The 15,707-nt window shown below is 38.8% G+C and overlaps 1 protein-coding gene across 1 annotated transcript; it reads left to right on the forward strand.

Moving 5' to 3' along the window:
* The first annotated feature begins 876 nt into the window (after positions 1 to 876).
* On the forward strand, positions 877 to 14,896 carry fh (fumarate hydratase). The gene is made up of 10 exons (XM_060895008.1): positions 877 to 1,040; positions 1,823 to 1,957; positions 2,554 to 2,664; positions 4,266 to 4,442; positions 5,291 to 5,473; positions 5,675 to 5,840; positions 6,218 to 6,421; positions 8,086 to 8,213; positions 9,997 to 10,150; positions 13,652 to 14,896. Exons 1-10 carry the CDS (start codon positions 918 to 920, stop codon positions 13,792 to 13,794), a joined length of 1,524 nt encoding a protein of 507 aa, XP_060750991.1. The 5' UTR covers positions 877 to 917; the 3' UTR covers positions 13,795 to 14,896.
* The last annotated feature ends 811 nt before the right edge of the window (positions 14,897 to 15,707 follow it).

The following is a 15,707-nucleotide window of genomic DNA, read 5'->3' on the forward strand; positions in this document are numbered from 1 at the left end:
CGACTTACATTACCTAATTCTTTTTTTTTATACATCTGAGGGTTAAGGGCTTTGCTCAGGGGCCCAACAGTGGCAGCTTGGTGGACCTGGGATCTGAACACACAACCTTGTAATTGGTGGCCCAACACTTTAACCACTAGACTACAACAAGCCCATTAAACATCTCATTCCAGATTAAGTTCCTCTTTACATTTGTAATAAGTTCCACTTCTCTGTTAAGTCTTTCCACAAGATTTAGAAGTTTGGTGAGGTGACTTGTGTTCAACACCACCACTGAGTTCAGCACTGATATCAGATGAGGAGGTCTGGAGTGAAGACATCGTTCCAATTTATCCCAAAAGAGTTTATTGGGGTTGAGGACAGGGATTAGTGCAGGACACAAATTATTTTACTCCGGACTTCATGGATCTTGCTTTGTGCACAGGGGCCTTGTCATGCTGCAACAGGAATTTTAGTTGCAGTCAAGGGAAATCGCAATGCTACAGCAAACAAAGACTTTCTAAACAACTGAGTGTTTGTAGCAACAGTTAGGGAAAGAGCAGGACAAATTTCCACATACTTCTGACTAAACTCAACGGTATACAAACTAAGTAATAAATGTATTATGTTTTAATGGATTTAATTAATATTAACATAAGTTTAAGGTGCTTTTTGAGAGGTGTTTGTTTTCAACTGTGAAAACTAGTGAACAAATAACAATATAGGTAAATATGCAATTGCTAAAAAAAAAAAAACATACAGGTGCAATTTTATATCTGTTTATTTTTATTTTGACTCCCAGTTATTTACATATGCAATTTTGAATCGGTTTGGGACGCACCCGGTGCCTCCATTATATATGTCCGCCCCTCTTATATCTGTGCTGGTTGGCTCACGTTGGTTCCGCCCTTGTGTCAGAGCTTGAGCTAACCAGCACCATGTACCGCACCGCGCTTAGAAACCTGCAGCGATTTAACAGCCACGCTTCGGCTCTTCCGCGCTGCGCTGCCACTAAAACCACCAGCCGGGCACCAGGATTATCACACAGCTGCCTCAGGATGGTACGGTCATATTTTACTGTGTTTAAATACAATGTCAAGTTTCCCGTATAGCTGAAGATGACCTTTTTCATTACTTAGCCTAGCATAGATGATATTTATAAACCATAACCGTTTTCATACAAATCCCGCCTTGTTCGCTAGGATTGGCCAGTCATCACCAATCCGGCAACGAGTTAGTGAAGTTAACCAATCGTGTTGCAGGTGGAAGTCTGCTTTAGCCAATCATATTGTAAGGGGTGGGGTTTGCTGTAAACGGGTCTGTAAAATATTTTTGGCAAATTAGCGTCAATTAAACATTAGCCTGTGTGTGTGTGTGTGTGTGTGTGTGTGTGTGTGTGTGTGTGTGTGTGTGTGTGTGTACTCCTAGTTTATATTTTGGTGATATATAGTTTTTTTTGTATTAATTGTTTGTACATATGAGTGACTAACATTAAAAAGTTTTACACAAGGTCAAAGTCTGCAGCTGATTTTCTGACTTTAAGGAAAAGTAAAAACATTTGCAACTAAAAGTATTTATGACAAAATTTATCATGATACTGATGTTGTATCGCCCAGACTTATGTACAGCCTTCTGTATTATGAATGTAATCCAAATCTCACGAGTTATAAATAAGTGTGTGTATGTGTGTGCGCGAGAGTGTGTGCGCGCGCGCGTGTATTTGTGTGTACGTGTGTGTGTGTCAATCAATATGTTGTTGTTGTTGTTGTTTTATGTTAATGTGTATATTTTGGTTGATGTTTTTGTATTTTTGGCTCATGGTCTTTCTCACTGTGTCTCTTAGACAAGTTCAGAGTCTTACAGAATAGAAAAGGACACTTTCGGGGAGCTGAAAGTCCCCAGTGATAAATACTATGGAGCTCAAACTGTGAGGTCCACCATGAACTTCAAAATCGGTGGTGTGACCGAGAGGATGCCGGTGAGTCGTACAGCAGGGGGACAGAGCTTGTGTCATGTAGTTTAACAATAATGTGGTGTTTTACATTCCAGCATTATAACTTTGTGTGTATTATATCAATACAACTGGAGTAAAGCTTTCACTGTGTGAGGAAATCACACTTAGATATCAAGGTTTTAGTCACTATTTAATTGTTTTAGGAAGCATTTAGGTGTAAATGGATGTTATAGACAGACATGACAGACAGACATTTTGGCTGAAGAGTTTTGTGTGCGTGCGTGTGTCTGTGCGTGCGTGCGTGTGTCTGTGTGTGCGTGTGTCTGTGCGTGCGTGTGTCTGTGCGTGCGTGTGTGTGCGTGCGTGTGTCTGTGCGTGCGTGTGTCTGTGCGTGCGTGTGTCTGTGCGTGCGTGTGTCTGTGCGTGCGTGTGTCTGTGCGTGCGTGTGTCTGTGCGTGCGTGTGTCTGTGCGTGCGTGTGTCTGTGCGTGCGTGTGTCTGTGCGTGCGTGTGTCTGTGCGTGCGTGCGTCTGTGTGTCTGCGTGCGTGTGTCTGTGCGTGTGTCTGTGCGCGTGCGTGTGTCTGTGTGTCTGCGTGTGTGTGTGTATGTGCATGATTCAGATCCAGGTAATTAAAGCGTTCGGCATTCTGAAGAGAGCAGCAGCTGAGGTGAATAAGGACTACGGCTTGGACACCAAGATTGCTGACGCTATTGTACAGGCTGCAGATGAGGTACTGAAAAATCTCATAGCTCATAATCGTGCAGGAAAAATCAGAAAATTGTTAATTGACATCAGTTTATTATTGTAGGGCTGCTTAGGGTCAATACCCCTGTAATGAGTGTAAAAATAAATTGCAATGCAAAATTGTAAGACATCTAGAAATCTGATTCATGTCGTGTATATGAGCATTTTATTAATTGTCCACTGAATGCAATCAAATAAAACATTTTGATGTGGGAGAATAAATACATTTATTTATTTATTTATTTTTAAGAGGGCAGTGTTAGTTCAGTGGTGAAAGTGTTGGACTACTAACTGGAAGGTTGTGAGTTCTAATCTCAGGGCCACCAAGATGCCACTGCTGGGCCCCTGAGCAAGGCCCTTAACCATTAATATGCTCAGCTGTATAATTGTAAGTCACTCTGAATAAACTTGACTGCCAAATGCTCCGATCGTATCAGTTTGGGATTTATATCATTTTATTTAGACAAAATGCACCTTGTTTTGTATTGTTTAAGATTCAGAAATAAGAAAGGAGACAAAAATAAATAAAAAAAACTGGTGACGGACCAGTTGTTTGCAGCTGCCGTAGCATTAATGCTAACAGGAAGTAACTTGTTTCCTTAAAGGTGGGGTCTCCGATATTTGAGAATTGCTTCAGAAAACATTTTCAGAGTCGGGCCGACAAGCTAAACAAAACAAACGTGTAGCCAGTGAGCAGAAAGGGGCGGGTCTTGTCCATATGGGCGGAGAGAGTGTTCAGTGCGCATGTGAGACATTAGCAGAAAGCGGTTTTAACATTGACGTGGAGGATAAAAACAAAGAAAGGAAGTGAAGAAAGGCTTACGATAAGGAAACTCGAATCTGTGAATATGTTCACATGCACACTGAACACTCTCTCCGCCTATATTGACAAGACCCGCCCCTTTCTGCTCATTGGCTACATGTTCGTTTTGATTTTTGTTTTGTTTGGTGACTTAACGCAGTTTTCAGAAGCATTTCTCAAATATCGGGGACCCTACCTTTAATGTTCCACTTGCTATAAATGGATAAAAAGTGTGAAGTTATTTTACTTATTAAAATAACTTCACACTTTTTAAGTTTGAATACTAATAATAATAATAATAATAATACTAATACTAATCCACTATGGTGTATTAGTATTCTTTTTCTTTTTTAAATAGTACATGTTCAGGCACGGTAGCTTAGTGGTTAGCACGTTTGCCTCACACCTCCAGGGTTGGGGGTTCGATTCCCGCCTCCGCCTTGTGTGTGTGGAGTTTGCATGTTCTCCCTGTGCCTCGGGGGTTTCCTCCGGGTACTCGGGTTTCCTCCTCCGGTCCAAAGACATGCATGGTAGGTTGATTGGCATCTCTGGAAAATTGTCCGTAGTGTGTGATTGTGTGAATGACTGAGAGTGTGTGTGTGCCCTGCGATGGGTTGGCACTCCGTCCAGGGTGTATCCTGCCTTGATGCCCGATGACGCCTGAGAGGTAGTTCGGATAAGCGGTAGAAGATGAATGAGTGAGACTGAGCACATGTTCATGTTTGTAGAAGCTGACGAGATTTACGTTGTTGTATCTCCAACTCACACTGAGTCTCCATGCCCAGGTGTCTGCTGGGAAACTGGACGAACATTTCCCCTTGGTGGTGTGGCAGACGGGCTCAGGAACGCAAACCAACATGAACGTCAACGAGGTGATCAGCAACCGGGCCATCGAGATCCTCGGGGGCAAACTGGGCAGTAAAGACCCCGTTCATCCCAACGACCACGTCAACAAGAGTCAGGTGGCTGAATATCCTTAAATATTCTTCATATATATCTTTATATCTTTAAACACCCTTTAGGAAGAAAAGCTCAAGAAGTGTTTTAATTCATTAATCTAAGCATTTAATTAACGGGGAAAATATTTATATATAATTTTATTTTTCATTTATTAAATGCTTAGATTAATTAATTTATAAATATATAAACACATTTATTCACCTCAGCTTTTTAACAAGTCCACTTTATTGAATGATTGTATGCTTAAAACTGCTTTTAAGAATACATTTTTTTTTTGTATTTATTTTATTTCTTCTTAATTTCTTTTATTTCTCTGAATGATTTCTGTTGATTTTATACATTTTCATATTTTATTTTTCATGTATAGTTGCATTACTATTATTGTTTTATTTTATTTTTATCTTTTCCGTTGTGATCCGTTTTATGTATACAAATATTATAATAATAATAATAATAATAATAATAATAATAATCAGACTATTTCGGTGTGTTTTTCTCTTGTACGCCTGTCTTCATTCATTTCTTAATTAATGAATCTTATACATATGAACTCAATTAAAAATCTGTTTTATGTACTAATCTACCTACTGTACATTACAGAACTTCGTGTTTAAGTATGTTTAAGAAAGGACGCTTGTGTATGATGCTCACTAGTATCAGTTTAATTAGAACACAGATTATTTGTCACTGAACAGTTCAAAAGTAATAAGTTTATGTTGATTCACTATTGTATTATTTTATAAAATCTATCTTGATTCTATTTTTCTCTGGCTTTTAACAGCCATAATTTTGTGTGTGTACGTGTGTGTGCGTATGTACGTGTGTGTGTATGTGTGTGTACACGTTCCAGAGCTCCAACGACACCTTCCCCACCGCCATGCACATTGCTGCAGCTAAAGAAGTGCATGAGGTGCTGCTGCCTGGCCTGCAGGCGCTCCACGATGCTCTCGCCTCCAAAGCCGAGGAGTTTAAGGACATCATCAAAATCGGTCGCACACACACACAGGATGCTGTGCCTCTGTCACTCGGACAGGTAAAAAAAAATCTACATGGTGGTCGTATTTATACTAGTAATAAATTACGATCAGTTTACAATGTATAGAAAACTAGTTTAAATCAAATGAAGGTTCTTGATTATTTGAAGTTACAAAAATTACAAGTATTAACAGTAACATTGTGTGTGTGTGTGTGTGTGTGTGTGTGTGTGTGTGTGTGTGTGTGTGTGTGTGTGTAGGAGTTTGGAGGCTATGTGCAGCAGGTGAAATACAGTATTGAACGTATGAAGGCGGCGATGCCCAGAGTGTATGAGTTGGCAGCAGGCGGCACCGCAGTAGGCACGGGACTAAACACTCGCATCGGGTTTGCAGAGAAAGTGGCTGAACGAGTCTCAGCACTCACAGGTTACACACACACACACACACACACATCCATGGATACACTACATCAGATCTATAAAACTGTTGTGTTCTTTCACATTTTTTTTTGGAATTCATGCTAGCACCAAGTGCAAGAAATCCCATCTGCCTCTTGCACACAGCGAATAGTTTCTGCTGCTGATCTTTTAAATTTAGTTATACAAGAAGAACATAAGTCCAATCCAAGAGAGAAAAAATGTACAACCTAGAATACTGAAATAACTCAAAAATGCCTGTTTCTTATACAGCTTCACATCTCTGTTGATATTGTGTTGATTTGATGTTTCGTATGTTCTTGTAATATTTAGTGTGCTATATGAAACGCTGTAGAAACCTGACGTTGTCATTGTGATCGTTTCCAGGTCTACCATTTGTGACCGCACCAAATAAGTTCGAGGCTCTGGCGGCCCACGATGCCCTGGTGGAGCTGAGCGGCGCTTTAAACACGGTGGCCGTCAGCATGATGAAGATCGCCAACGACATTCGCTTCCTGGGCTCAGGCCCTCGCTCAGGTCTCGGGGAGCTCATCCTGCCAGAGAACGAGCCCGGCTCCAGCATCATGCCTGGTGAGTGACGGGCTCGTCAACCAATCACATCACAAGTCACTGAAAGCAGTGTGATTGGATATTAGTCTTACTTACTCTCACTTTTTTGTGTGTTTATATCTTGAATATCCTTCACATTTATATCTATATATTCTTCAAATACCCTATAATAATAATAATAATAATAATAATAATAATAATAATGCATTCTAAATTAACATATATTAATGTTATTTTTAAATCTTTATATTTAGAATGTTTTTTATTGTGCAACACTAAAAGAAAAAAAAGATATTTATAGCCTGTTTAGTTTTTTTACATTTAATTGTTTTTATTTTATTTTTTAATTTACTTTTTTTAAAATAACGCCTGTTTTAAGCATGTGCAGTACTTCCCTTCCAGTACTATTTGGCTCTTCCTCTGCACTTTTGGAACCGTTGTAAAGTTTCAAGTCTCCTTTTAGACGCTCTCTGAACTCTGACCTCCCCGGTATGCAGCACCGTAAAGGGCAGTGACCGAGAAAGAACCTCACGAAGATCCTCATTCTCTTTTCAGCATTCAGCAGCACATGAAAATGAGAAAATTGACTCCATTAGAAAATGTTATAGTTTATGTTATATCTGTTTGTACAGTACGTGTCAATCTTGATGGAATCTGAACTGAAAGTGAAGTGCACAAATCTTATACTTCTTCTTTGGTTATTATGAAATCATTCTATTCGCTAATGTCATCTCAGTGTGATAGCATTTAACATATCTGAGCTGACCTAAGGCATTTTCACCTGTTCTTAACACCTAACTTAAAGGTGGGGTCTCCGTTGTTGGAAAGCCAGTGTTGACATTTGAAATCACCAAAACAAACACACCCCTAACCCAAATGGGTCCCACCCCTGTATTGATAGCTCCGCCCACACATACATACGTAACCCAGGCAACTAATGGAAAGAAATGTGTCTTTATCATAGCTGAAGGGAAGAACAATACGATTGCAGATAAACAAACAAGCAAAAATGACACACAAGCATAATCATGTAAAGGACAAAGGCATATATTAGTTCTGTGTAACAAAGCAAAACCAACGTTACTCACCTATCAAGCAGGAAAAAAGCACCTCGGCGTCCCATCACAGGCCTTCCTGCTCCTTCAGTTCTCTCCAGCGCTGGAAAGCTGATCCTATATTAACACGTCCTACTTCTTACCTTATCGTAAGCCTTTCTTCACTTTCTTTCTTTGTTTTTATCCTCCATGTCAATGTTAAAACCGCTTTCTGCTAATGTCACACATGCGCACTGAACACTCTCTCCGCCCATATTGACAAGACACGCCCCTTTCTGCTCATTGGCTACACGTTTGTTTTGTTTTTGTTTTGTTTGCCGGCCCAACTGATTTTTCTGAAGCATTTCTCAAACAACCGAGAGCCCACCTTTAATGCTGACCGAATTACTATTACAAGGTTTTCATGGTTACGTAAAATGTATATATTACATTTTTTTTGTTTTATTTTTAAACACCATTCTTCCTTTCCATTATATTTAAGCCAATAATTAATTGATTTAGAATTTTTTTGTTTTTTATGAATATTGGCTCCCTTAGTCTGCCATAGTGATGAAACATAGGTGTATTGATGACTGGAGATGTTCCAGGTGATAAAACAGGTGTTGGTGTACATGTGTGTATCTGAAACAGGTAAAGTGAATCCCACACAGTGTGAGGCCATGACCATGGTGGCTGCTCAGGTGATGGGGAACCACGTGGCCGTCACAGTCGGAGGCAGCAACGGACACTTCGAGCTCAACGTGTTCAAGCCGATGATCGTTAGTATCGTCCGCCTCCGCACACTCATTCTGCTTTTTTATCTCCTCACTAGTCTTTTAACATCTACTGTTACATCTGTAAACACTATAGAACTGTAGCGAGCAAACATTTGATCGTTCTGATAAAACAGTAAAATGGTTTTTACATGTTTTTTTTTTTTCTATAGTATGTAAAACGAACGTCGGACAAAATCCGGGCAGCAAAACTGTGTGAATATAATCTAAGGATATTTCTCTGGATCTGAAATTTTTTTTTAACATTTCCTCGGTAACGTTTCATTTAGTCCATGCAAACATTACTCAGAACTTGAGTATCGTTGAATGAAACACATAAAGAGGAAAAAATTCAGCTCATTAGACTGTGGTGTGTAATTTATTCAGCCTACCAAAGATTTTGCTTTCTAAAGTACCTAAGCTACCATTAAGGAAAGATAATAACCATATAAGGATGGAAGAAACAAATATTCTAGGCTTTGGATGACTGATGATCGTATCAGGAATCACAGAGAGTCTGTCGCTCGTGATCGTTCTCAAAGTTGAATGATTTTAATTTAAACGTAACTTTAAGATCTGCACAAAGTTGTTACGTCATAATGTTTTCCTGTTTATAATGTTTTGTATCCTATAACATTAAAGGTGGGGTGCAAGATGTTTGAGAAATGCTTCAGAAAACCGAGTCGGGCCGACAAACAAAACAAACGTGTAGCCAATGAGCAGAAAGGGGCGTGTCTTGTCGATATGCAGCGGAGAGAGTGTTCAGTGCGCATGTGTGACATTAGCCAAAAGCGATTGAAACATTGACATGGAAGATAAAAACAAAAAGCAAAAAAAGGTTTACGATAAAACAAGAAGCAGGACCCGTGTTAATATAGGATCAGCTTTCCAGCGCTGGAGAGAACTGAACGTCTTCCGAGTGAAACGGAGCTAAACTTTTCACGGTACAACACACAGTACTACAAAAACACATATGTATTAACATAGTATTACTCATTGAGTTCATTTATTGATAAAAATATCCCCTCGGCCAGCCGCCCCAGCAGGTTCCACCATGTTAGTTGCCTGGGTTACGTATGTATGTGTGGGGCGGAGCCATCAAAACAGGGGTGACACCCATTTGGGTTAGGGGCGTGTTTGTTTTGGTGATTTCAAATGTCAACATTGGCTTTCAAACATCGTGCACCCCACCTTTAATGGTCTGACGTCTGAGCAGAGCAACAAATCCTCTAAAAAATAAAACGCACTTAAACAAATTAACAAAATTAAAACAAAAAGACGTTATCACGGCCGCTTCACAAAAGCATCACAAAGTATTTCTGCTGCCGTAATTTTATTAAAATATTATAACGTGTCTGAAGTTATAAAATGACACTTTAATGACTTGTAAATAGTATGTCTGGCCATGCACGCAGGAGTCTGAATTGTCATAGGTTTATTTTTTTTTAGTTTTTTTAAAAACTATTTCTAGAGCAAATTAATTGAAGCCTTTATTTCAAGATTTAATAGCTTTATATTCATTTAATGGCCTTTTGTGCCACACAAGAGTCCTTGATATGTGTTTATTTTACTGCTTAACTCCTTGTATGATGTTCAAAAAACTGTAATCAAAAACCAAACCAATCTATAGTTACATCCCTAAAACACAATATAAAAACAACTGTGCCTTTTATACACACACACACACACACACACACACACGCTCGCTTGCTCACATTTTTAGACCTGTTACTGTATATACAGGATTTGAGTTCATCGCTATTTCTTACGTCTCTGTCTCTCTGCACAGATTAAGAATGTTCTGAACTCCGCCCGGTTGCTAGGCGACGCCTCGGTTTCCTTTACTCAAAACTGCGTGGTTGGAATTCAGGCGAACACGGAACGGATCAACAAACTGATGAACGAGTCTCTGATGCTCGTCACCGCTCTCAACCCTCACATAGGCAAGTACAGTGTCATTGCTCGACCACCATGGGGCGCTCCTTTACAAGCTTAAGACCGTCTAGCTTCTCTGGTTCGTACTTATACACTCTTCCTTACTCTGTATAGTTTTATACATCTATTGTTGTGTGTTTCACTGCTTATCTCAGAAAAAGTTAGTTTCACCTAATAAAAACAAAGCCTAATATTAACAGCAGCGTCACCCAGAATAGAAGAAGACTTGAGATCAATGTGCTGGGGCAGCTATGATATAGCAGCCCTGGAGCAGAGAGGGTTAAGGGTCTAACGGTGGCAGCTTGGAGGTGTTGGGATGTGAACACATGACCTTTCAATCAACAACCTTTAACTATTTCATCCATAATATCCATAATATCTTCTCAGGAAAGAGATGCTTCATTCATTATGTACACTACGTAATAAAGGTAGACTCGTATGAGCTTATCGACCATCCCGTTCCAGATTTAGTATTTCTCTGCTGTTATAATAAGCTGCTCTGTTCTGGAAAGGCTTTCCATGAGATGTTGGAGCATGGCTGTTGGGATTCGTGTTCCTTCAGCCACAAGAGCATTAATGAGGTCAAGAGGGCTGTCAGCACTCTAACTTATAAACCTGTATCTTTTACGTGTGCTATGCAGACAGAATACCACGTCTCATCTCATAGCTGAAGCATCGATGACTCAAAGAAACAGTTAGATGGATGGATGGATAGATGGATGGATAAAGGGGGAGGACTGTGGGACAACGCATTATTCACTTACACTCAAACCTGTGTTTCTTCACTCAGTCACACCTCCAAGCCTGAGTCTGCTTAACGATCACACAAGTGTCAATCACACCTAGTGTTTATTTCCCACTCTTCAGAAGAACCCAAAATCCGTCAGGATCTGTGAAATACTTTCAATCTAAAAGCAGTAGATCAGTCAGAAACGTGTGGGAAAAGACTCCCATGCTTTACAAGGCGAAATATCGACGTGGTCTTCTATTTAAATGAAACTACAGACGTTCTGTTCTGAACTGGAATCTACTTCTCCGATGCACACATCCTCCACACAAGTAAAAGGTCTAGCAAGTCTCCCAAATGTGAAAAAGGAGAAAATCAGATTTAAAGATTCGATCCCAGTTTAACCAAAATGCACATACGTATCTAAGAGGCTGTTCTGTTAAATTGTCATCACCAGAAAGCCTCGGAACGGTATTAAACACAATTCTATTTGTTTTGGTGAAATATGGTCATGGGGGAAAGAAATTACAACCTCCTGTAATTTTGTTTTTATTAATCTGTGTCTAAATGACAATTGTGTGCCCCTCATTGCACCGGCGTCTATAAACAAAGAAATGAAATAATTAAAAAAAAAAATCAATATGTAATCAGAAACCAGGGAGGAAAAATAAGTACACTCTTCGTAATTCCACAGTGATTGTGTGTGCATGTGTGTTAAATTCAAGCAGCTAATATTCACTCAGTCTAGCAGGCCTTAACACTTACTCAGGACCTTCATCAGACTTGCAAATACAGAAGTGACACATTGCCTATTCTTGCCATGGCCCAGCCAAGCAGCCATTAGTTCTGTCCCCAAGCAGCTGTCGAGAGCCTTTGAGAGTCTTAACACACACACACACTTTAAAGCACCCACCATGGATAACTGGCATGTTGCAGAACACTTGTGTCCGTTCTTATCTGCCAAGGGCTGGCCTGGCTGCAAGTACTTTATTCTGCAGGAGACGCGGCTGATTCCACCAGTTTAATCACTTCTTCTTGGCCTTCAGTGGCATATCAGGTGCCCAGTTGGACCACCACATCAGGAATTATGGCAGATGAGACTGGACACTTCTGGTGTAGAGATCTGAGACTGCTGGACATGACTTTTCCAGCCACTGAAAGCAGGATGAGAATTCAAATCCGATTATTTTCTGGTGGAGTAACTAGATTGAGCAGCAAACAGGCATTAATGAGATGAGGAGGATTTGTTCTTGCAGGGCTGGAACAGTTTAACAGGGCTCAGTTTAGAGGGCTGTTAATGCTGGCTGAGTAAGTATAGACAATAAGGTCAACAAGGACAAAAAAAAAAGAGAATGGATGGTTTAAAAAAGCTCTCGAGGATGTTCCTGAGATCACTTGGATGATATGCCACAAACCCCCCCCCCAAAAAGCCTTTGCTTGGTTACTGGATCTTACGCCGTGTTGTGCCAATTTAGTACCATCGTGACTGAGATGAGAAATCTGTCAGTGTTTGAAATGTTTATTAAAATCATAAGGTCTGAGTTGTTCTTCAAGCCACCTATAAGAGGACGGCACCTGATGATGCAAAAAATGATCCTTATTACCTTACAAGCTCAAGTGTCACTTTCATAAGACCCTGCATTGTGCCTGAGCCTGGATTGTGTTGACTGACATGAGCAGAATATGCTGTTCTTTTTATTATAGATTACATCTATATAGATCGACGTTCAATAATTAAAGCTCATGGCACGATACGATCTCACAATGTAATAAGTACACTGTGGTGTATTTTGTTATATTAATGACACTACATTTCATGTTCGTATATCATTTTGCTCAGTTCTATGATTGTCTACAGATTAGTCAGTTGATCAACAGCAAATATCTTTAAAACCACGCATGCACAATATCTTGCGATAACTGTGACACTTTTTGACTGCATGCAATGTTGTTTGAAGAAGTTTATTATTTTTACTTGCTAGAATAAATTTCATTAATTATTTAGAGTGCTGCATGTGCAGTATCTCCCACTATGTCACTTTATGACCATACACTGTTATTATTTTACTTGCTTACTTTAGCATCTCTGTTCTAATATATAAGGGTTGGGTTGAAGAGTACAAACTTAGCACAGGAATCTGATTGTGTATAGATGCTTAAAGCACACTTTATGGACTCGAATGGAAACCTGTTACAGTTGTAGAGAGTTTATATAATATGCTTATTGTATACAATTATTAGTCACCTGATTTGTTCATAAATCTGGATTTCTGCAGCTTGTAGATAATCATTTATGCTATCAGATTGCGACAGGGATTAAACAGATCACGTTGCTGTTTGCTCGAATCTTAATTATTGCAACACGTTTGCATGGTTTTCTGAGAGAAACACTCTGTTCATCAGTTTTGTGTTTTCTTTCAATCAGGAGATCTGTGATTTTAAAAAAAGTAAGTTTATATTGCAGTGTAATATATGTTCTTTGTAGGAGAGAGGAAGGAGGAAATTGTGGATGGTGCTGTTAGTATGTAAAGAGGTAAAGCATGTCGAACGTCCTGCTGTCAGGAACATATAGAAGTCGGAATGTAGAACAGTGTGCACAAAAACACAGAGAAATCAAAATCTGGTCTCTCTTAACGTTTGAAAATTGAAAGTATTCAGAGGCCAGGAGTGTTAAAAAAAATGAGTATTTAGCTTTTATTTAGAAGTAGCTGTATTGTGATTTTTAGCACATGATAACAGTCATGCTTGTCTCACCTACGCTGTCTTTCTCTGTCTTCGTCAGGTTACGACAAAGCTGCTACCATCGCTAAAACCGCCCACAAAGAGGGTTCGACATTAAAAGCAGTTGCCATCAAGCTGGGCTATCTGACGGAGGAACAGTTTGAACAGTGGGTCCGTCCTCAGGACATGCTTGGCCCCAAGTAAATGATTCCAATTCCAAAGTGTGGAAATGATTCAGCGAGGCCTTGTACAATAAAATGTTTCTTTTTGGAAAGGGTTTTATTTTTCTTTTAATCCATAAATGTATTTTAAGTTTTTCAGTATTTCTTTTTTTTTTCCAAGTATTTAATTATGCTTTCAGTCTCCCATCGGTGAGCATGTGGACATGTACACAGGGCCTTGTGGAACGTTTCCTGGAGCATCATGACGAATCACGGGGTGAAGAAAAACCTTTCATACAAAGATCTGTTAAAAAAAAAAGAAAATTGTCTAAAAATCAGCTACAAGTTGAAATGGATAAAATACACTATAGTTATAGCAATATAATAAAATTATTTGATGTTCTTATGAATTGTAGTTTAACAAAGAATGATTTTCTAACATCCTCTCTTCGTCTGCTTAATCAGAAATCACACGTTTATTCAATTGTGTCATCTCGGACCTTTGGCCAATAATCACACTGACTTTGTAGTGAAGCACGTATTTGTAGTATTGTGGTATGTTCAGGATTGTTTATTTCTGCGTTATAACACTATAAAAATGGTATTCTCTGGTTCTTACTGTAAAAACTGGAATTATGCTATACAGTTTCTGGCTGTCGCACAATTCTTGGTCTTATATTGATATCGGCAGTCTTTACAGTTCAAAATGTGCTTAGTGTTGATCAATTCATTACCGTTGTGATTAGCCTTTGTTTCCCCCTCCCATTAAAATCTAAAGGTCTGAGTTGGTCATCAAGCCACCAATAGGAGGATGGCATCGAATGATGCAAAAAAATATACTTATTACTTCAAGCTGATTGTTGATGTAAGCAGAATATAGTATTTTTTCTTTTGGCTGGTTAAACTGACTTAATGTGAGTTTAAACAATAAAGATCATCTAACTATAAAGCTTATCATACAGTCTTAAAGAACTGAGCCAGGATTTTATTATGAAATAAAAGAAATAATCTTATACGACTTCTGTAATCGCACAGTGTAAAAGACGAGGATCTGCTCAGATGAGGTAAATATGATCAGCAACACGTCACACATGCCGTTTGTCTCAATGTTATGATGGAAATTAAATTAAGCTGTGTGTCTCTGATCCTTCAGTCAGTGTGCCGTTTATTTATCCAGATACATTTTTGAAGAATTTTTGACTTTCATGAATTGAAGAAAAAAAAAAGTATGAAAAGAAAAAAATCTATTTTATTATATAGATTAAGTTCTAGCCTGCTGTGATGTACCCCATGGTTCAGCCTTAGGCCCTTTCATATTGATTTATAAAGTGTTTTATCACACTAGCAGTAAACACCTAATTCATTTATCTTTTTTTTATTAGACCATTTCTTTGCTTTTCATAACGTAGTCTGTGCTATAACAGCAAATGGTAAATAAAACTAGCTGTTTACTAATAAAAAAATTGTGTGACAATTATGCAAAAAAAAAAAAAAAAAAACAGGTTAGTGTCGTATCGTAAAGATCTGATGCTGGCTTTTATTTTCTCTACAGACAGAAAAAAAACGGTAGTAATTTCAGGAACATTACTGTGATGAGTCGCCATAGCCACAAGCTATACTCCTCTTCTTTCGTCCTCTTTGGTCCTCCTCAAGTACTTGAACATGAAAGATTACATTTGGAAGTATAATGTGACTAGCTCTTTCGCTGTGGTACATTTTTACAAAAGGGGTGAATTATTTTGAAATCACTTAGGCAAAGAGTTTCTGAAAATTAAATGGCAAAAACAAAAAAGGAATGAGAAAAAATTATATATTCTTAGGTATAGAGTTTATTAATTAATTATAGATGCAAGTGTTTTTTCCCCCGGCATCTTAGGGAACTTGTATCTTAGATAAATAATTTTTTTTGGTTATTGTTGCCCTGTATGTTATTTCTGTCTCTTGAGTGAATATTGC

The sequence above is a fragment of the Tachysurus vachellii genome, chromosome 2 (genome assembly GCF_030014155.1).
Source record: "Tachysurus vachellii isolate PV-2020 chromosome 2, HZAU_Pvac_v1, whole genome shotgun sequence".
Taxonomy (NCBI): Eukaryota; Metazoa; Chordata; class Actinopteri; order Siluriformes; family Bagridae; genus Tachysurus; species Tachysurus vachellii.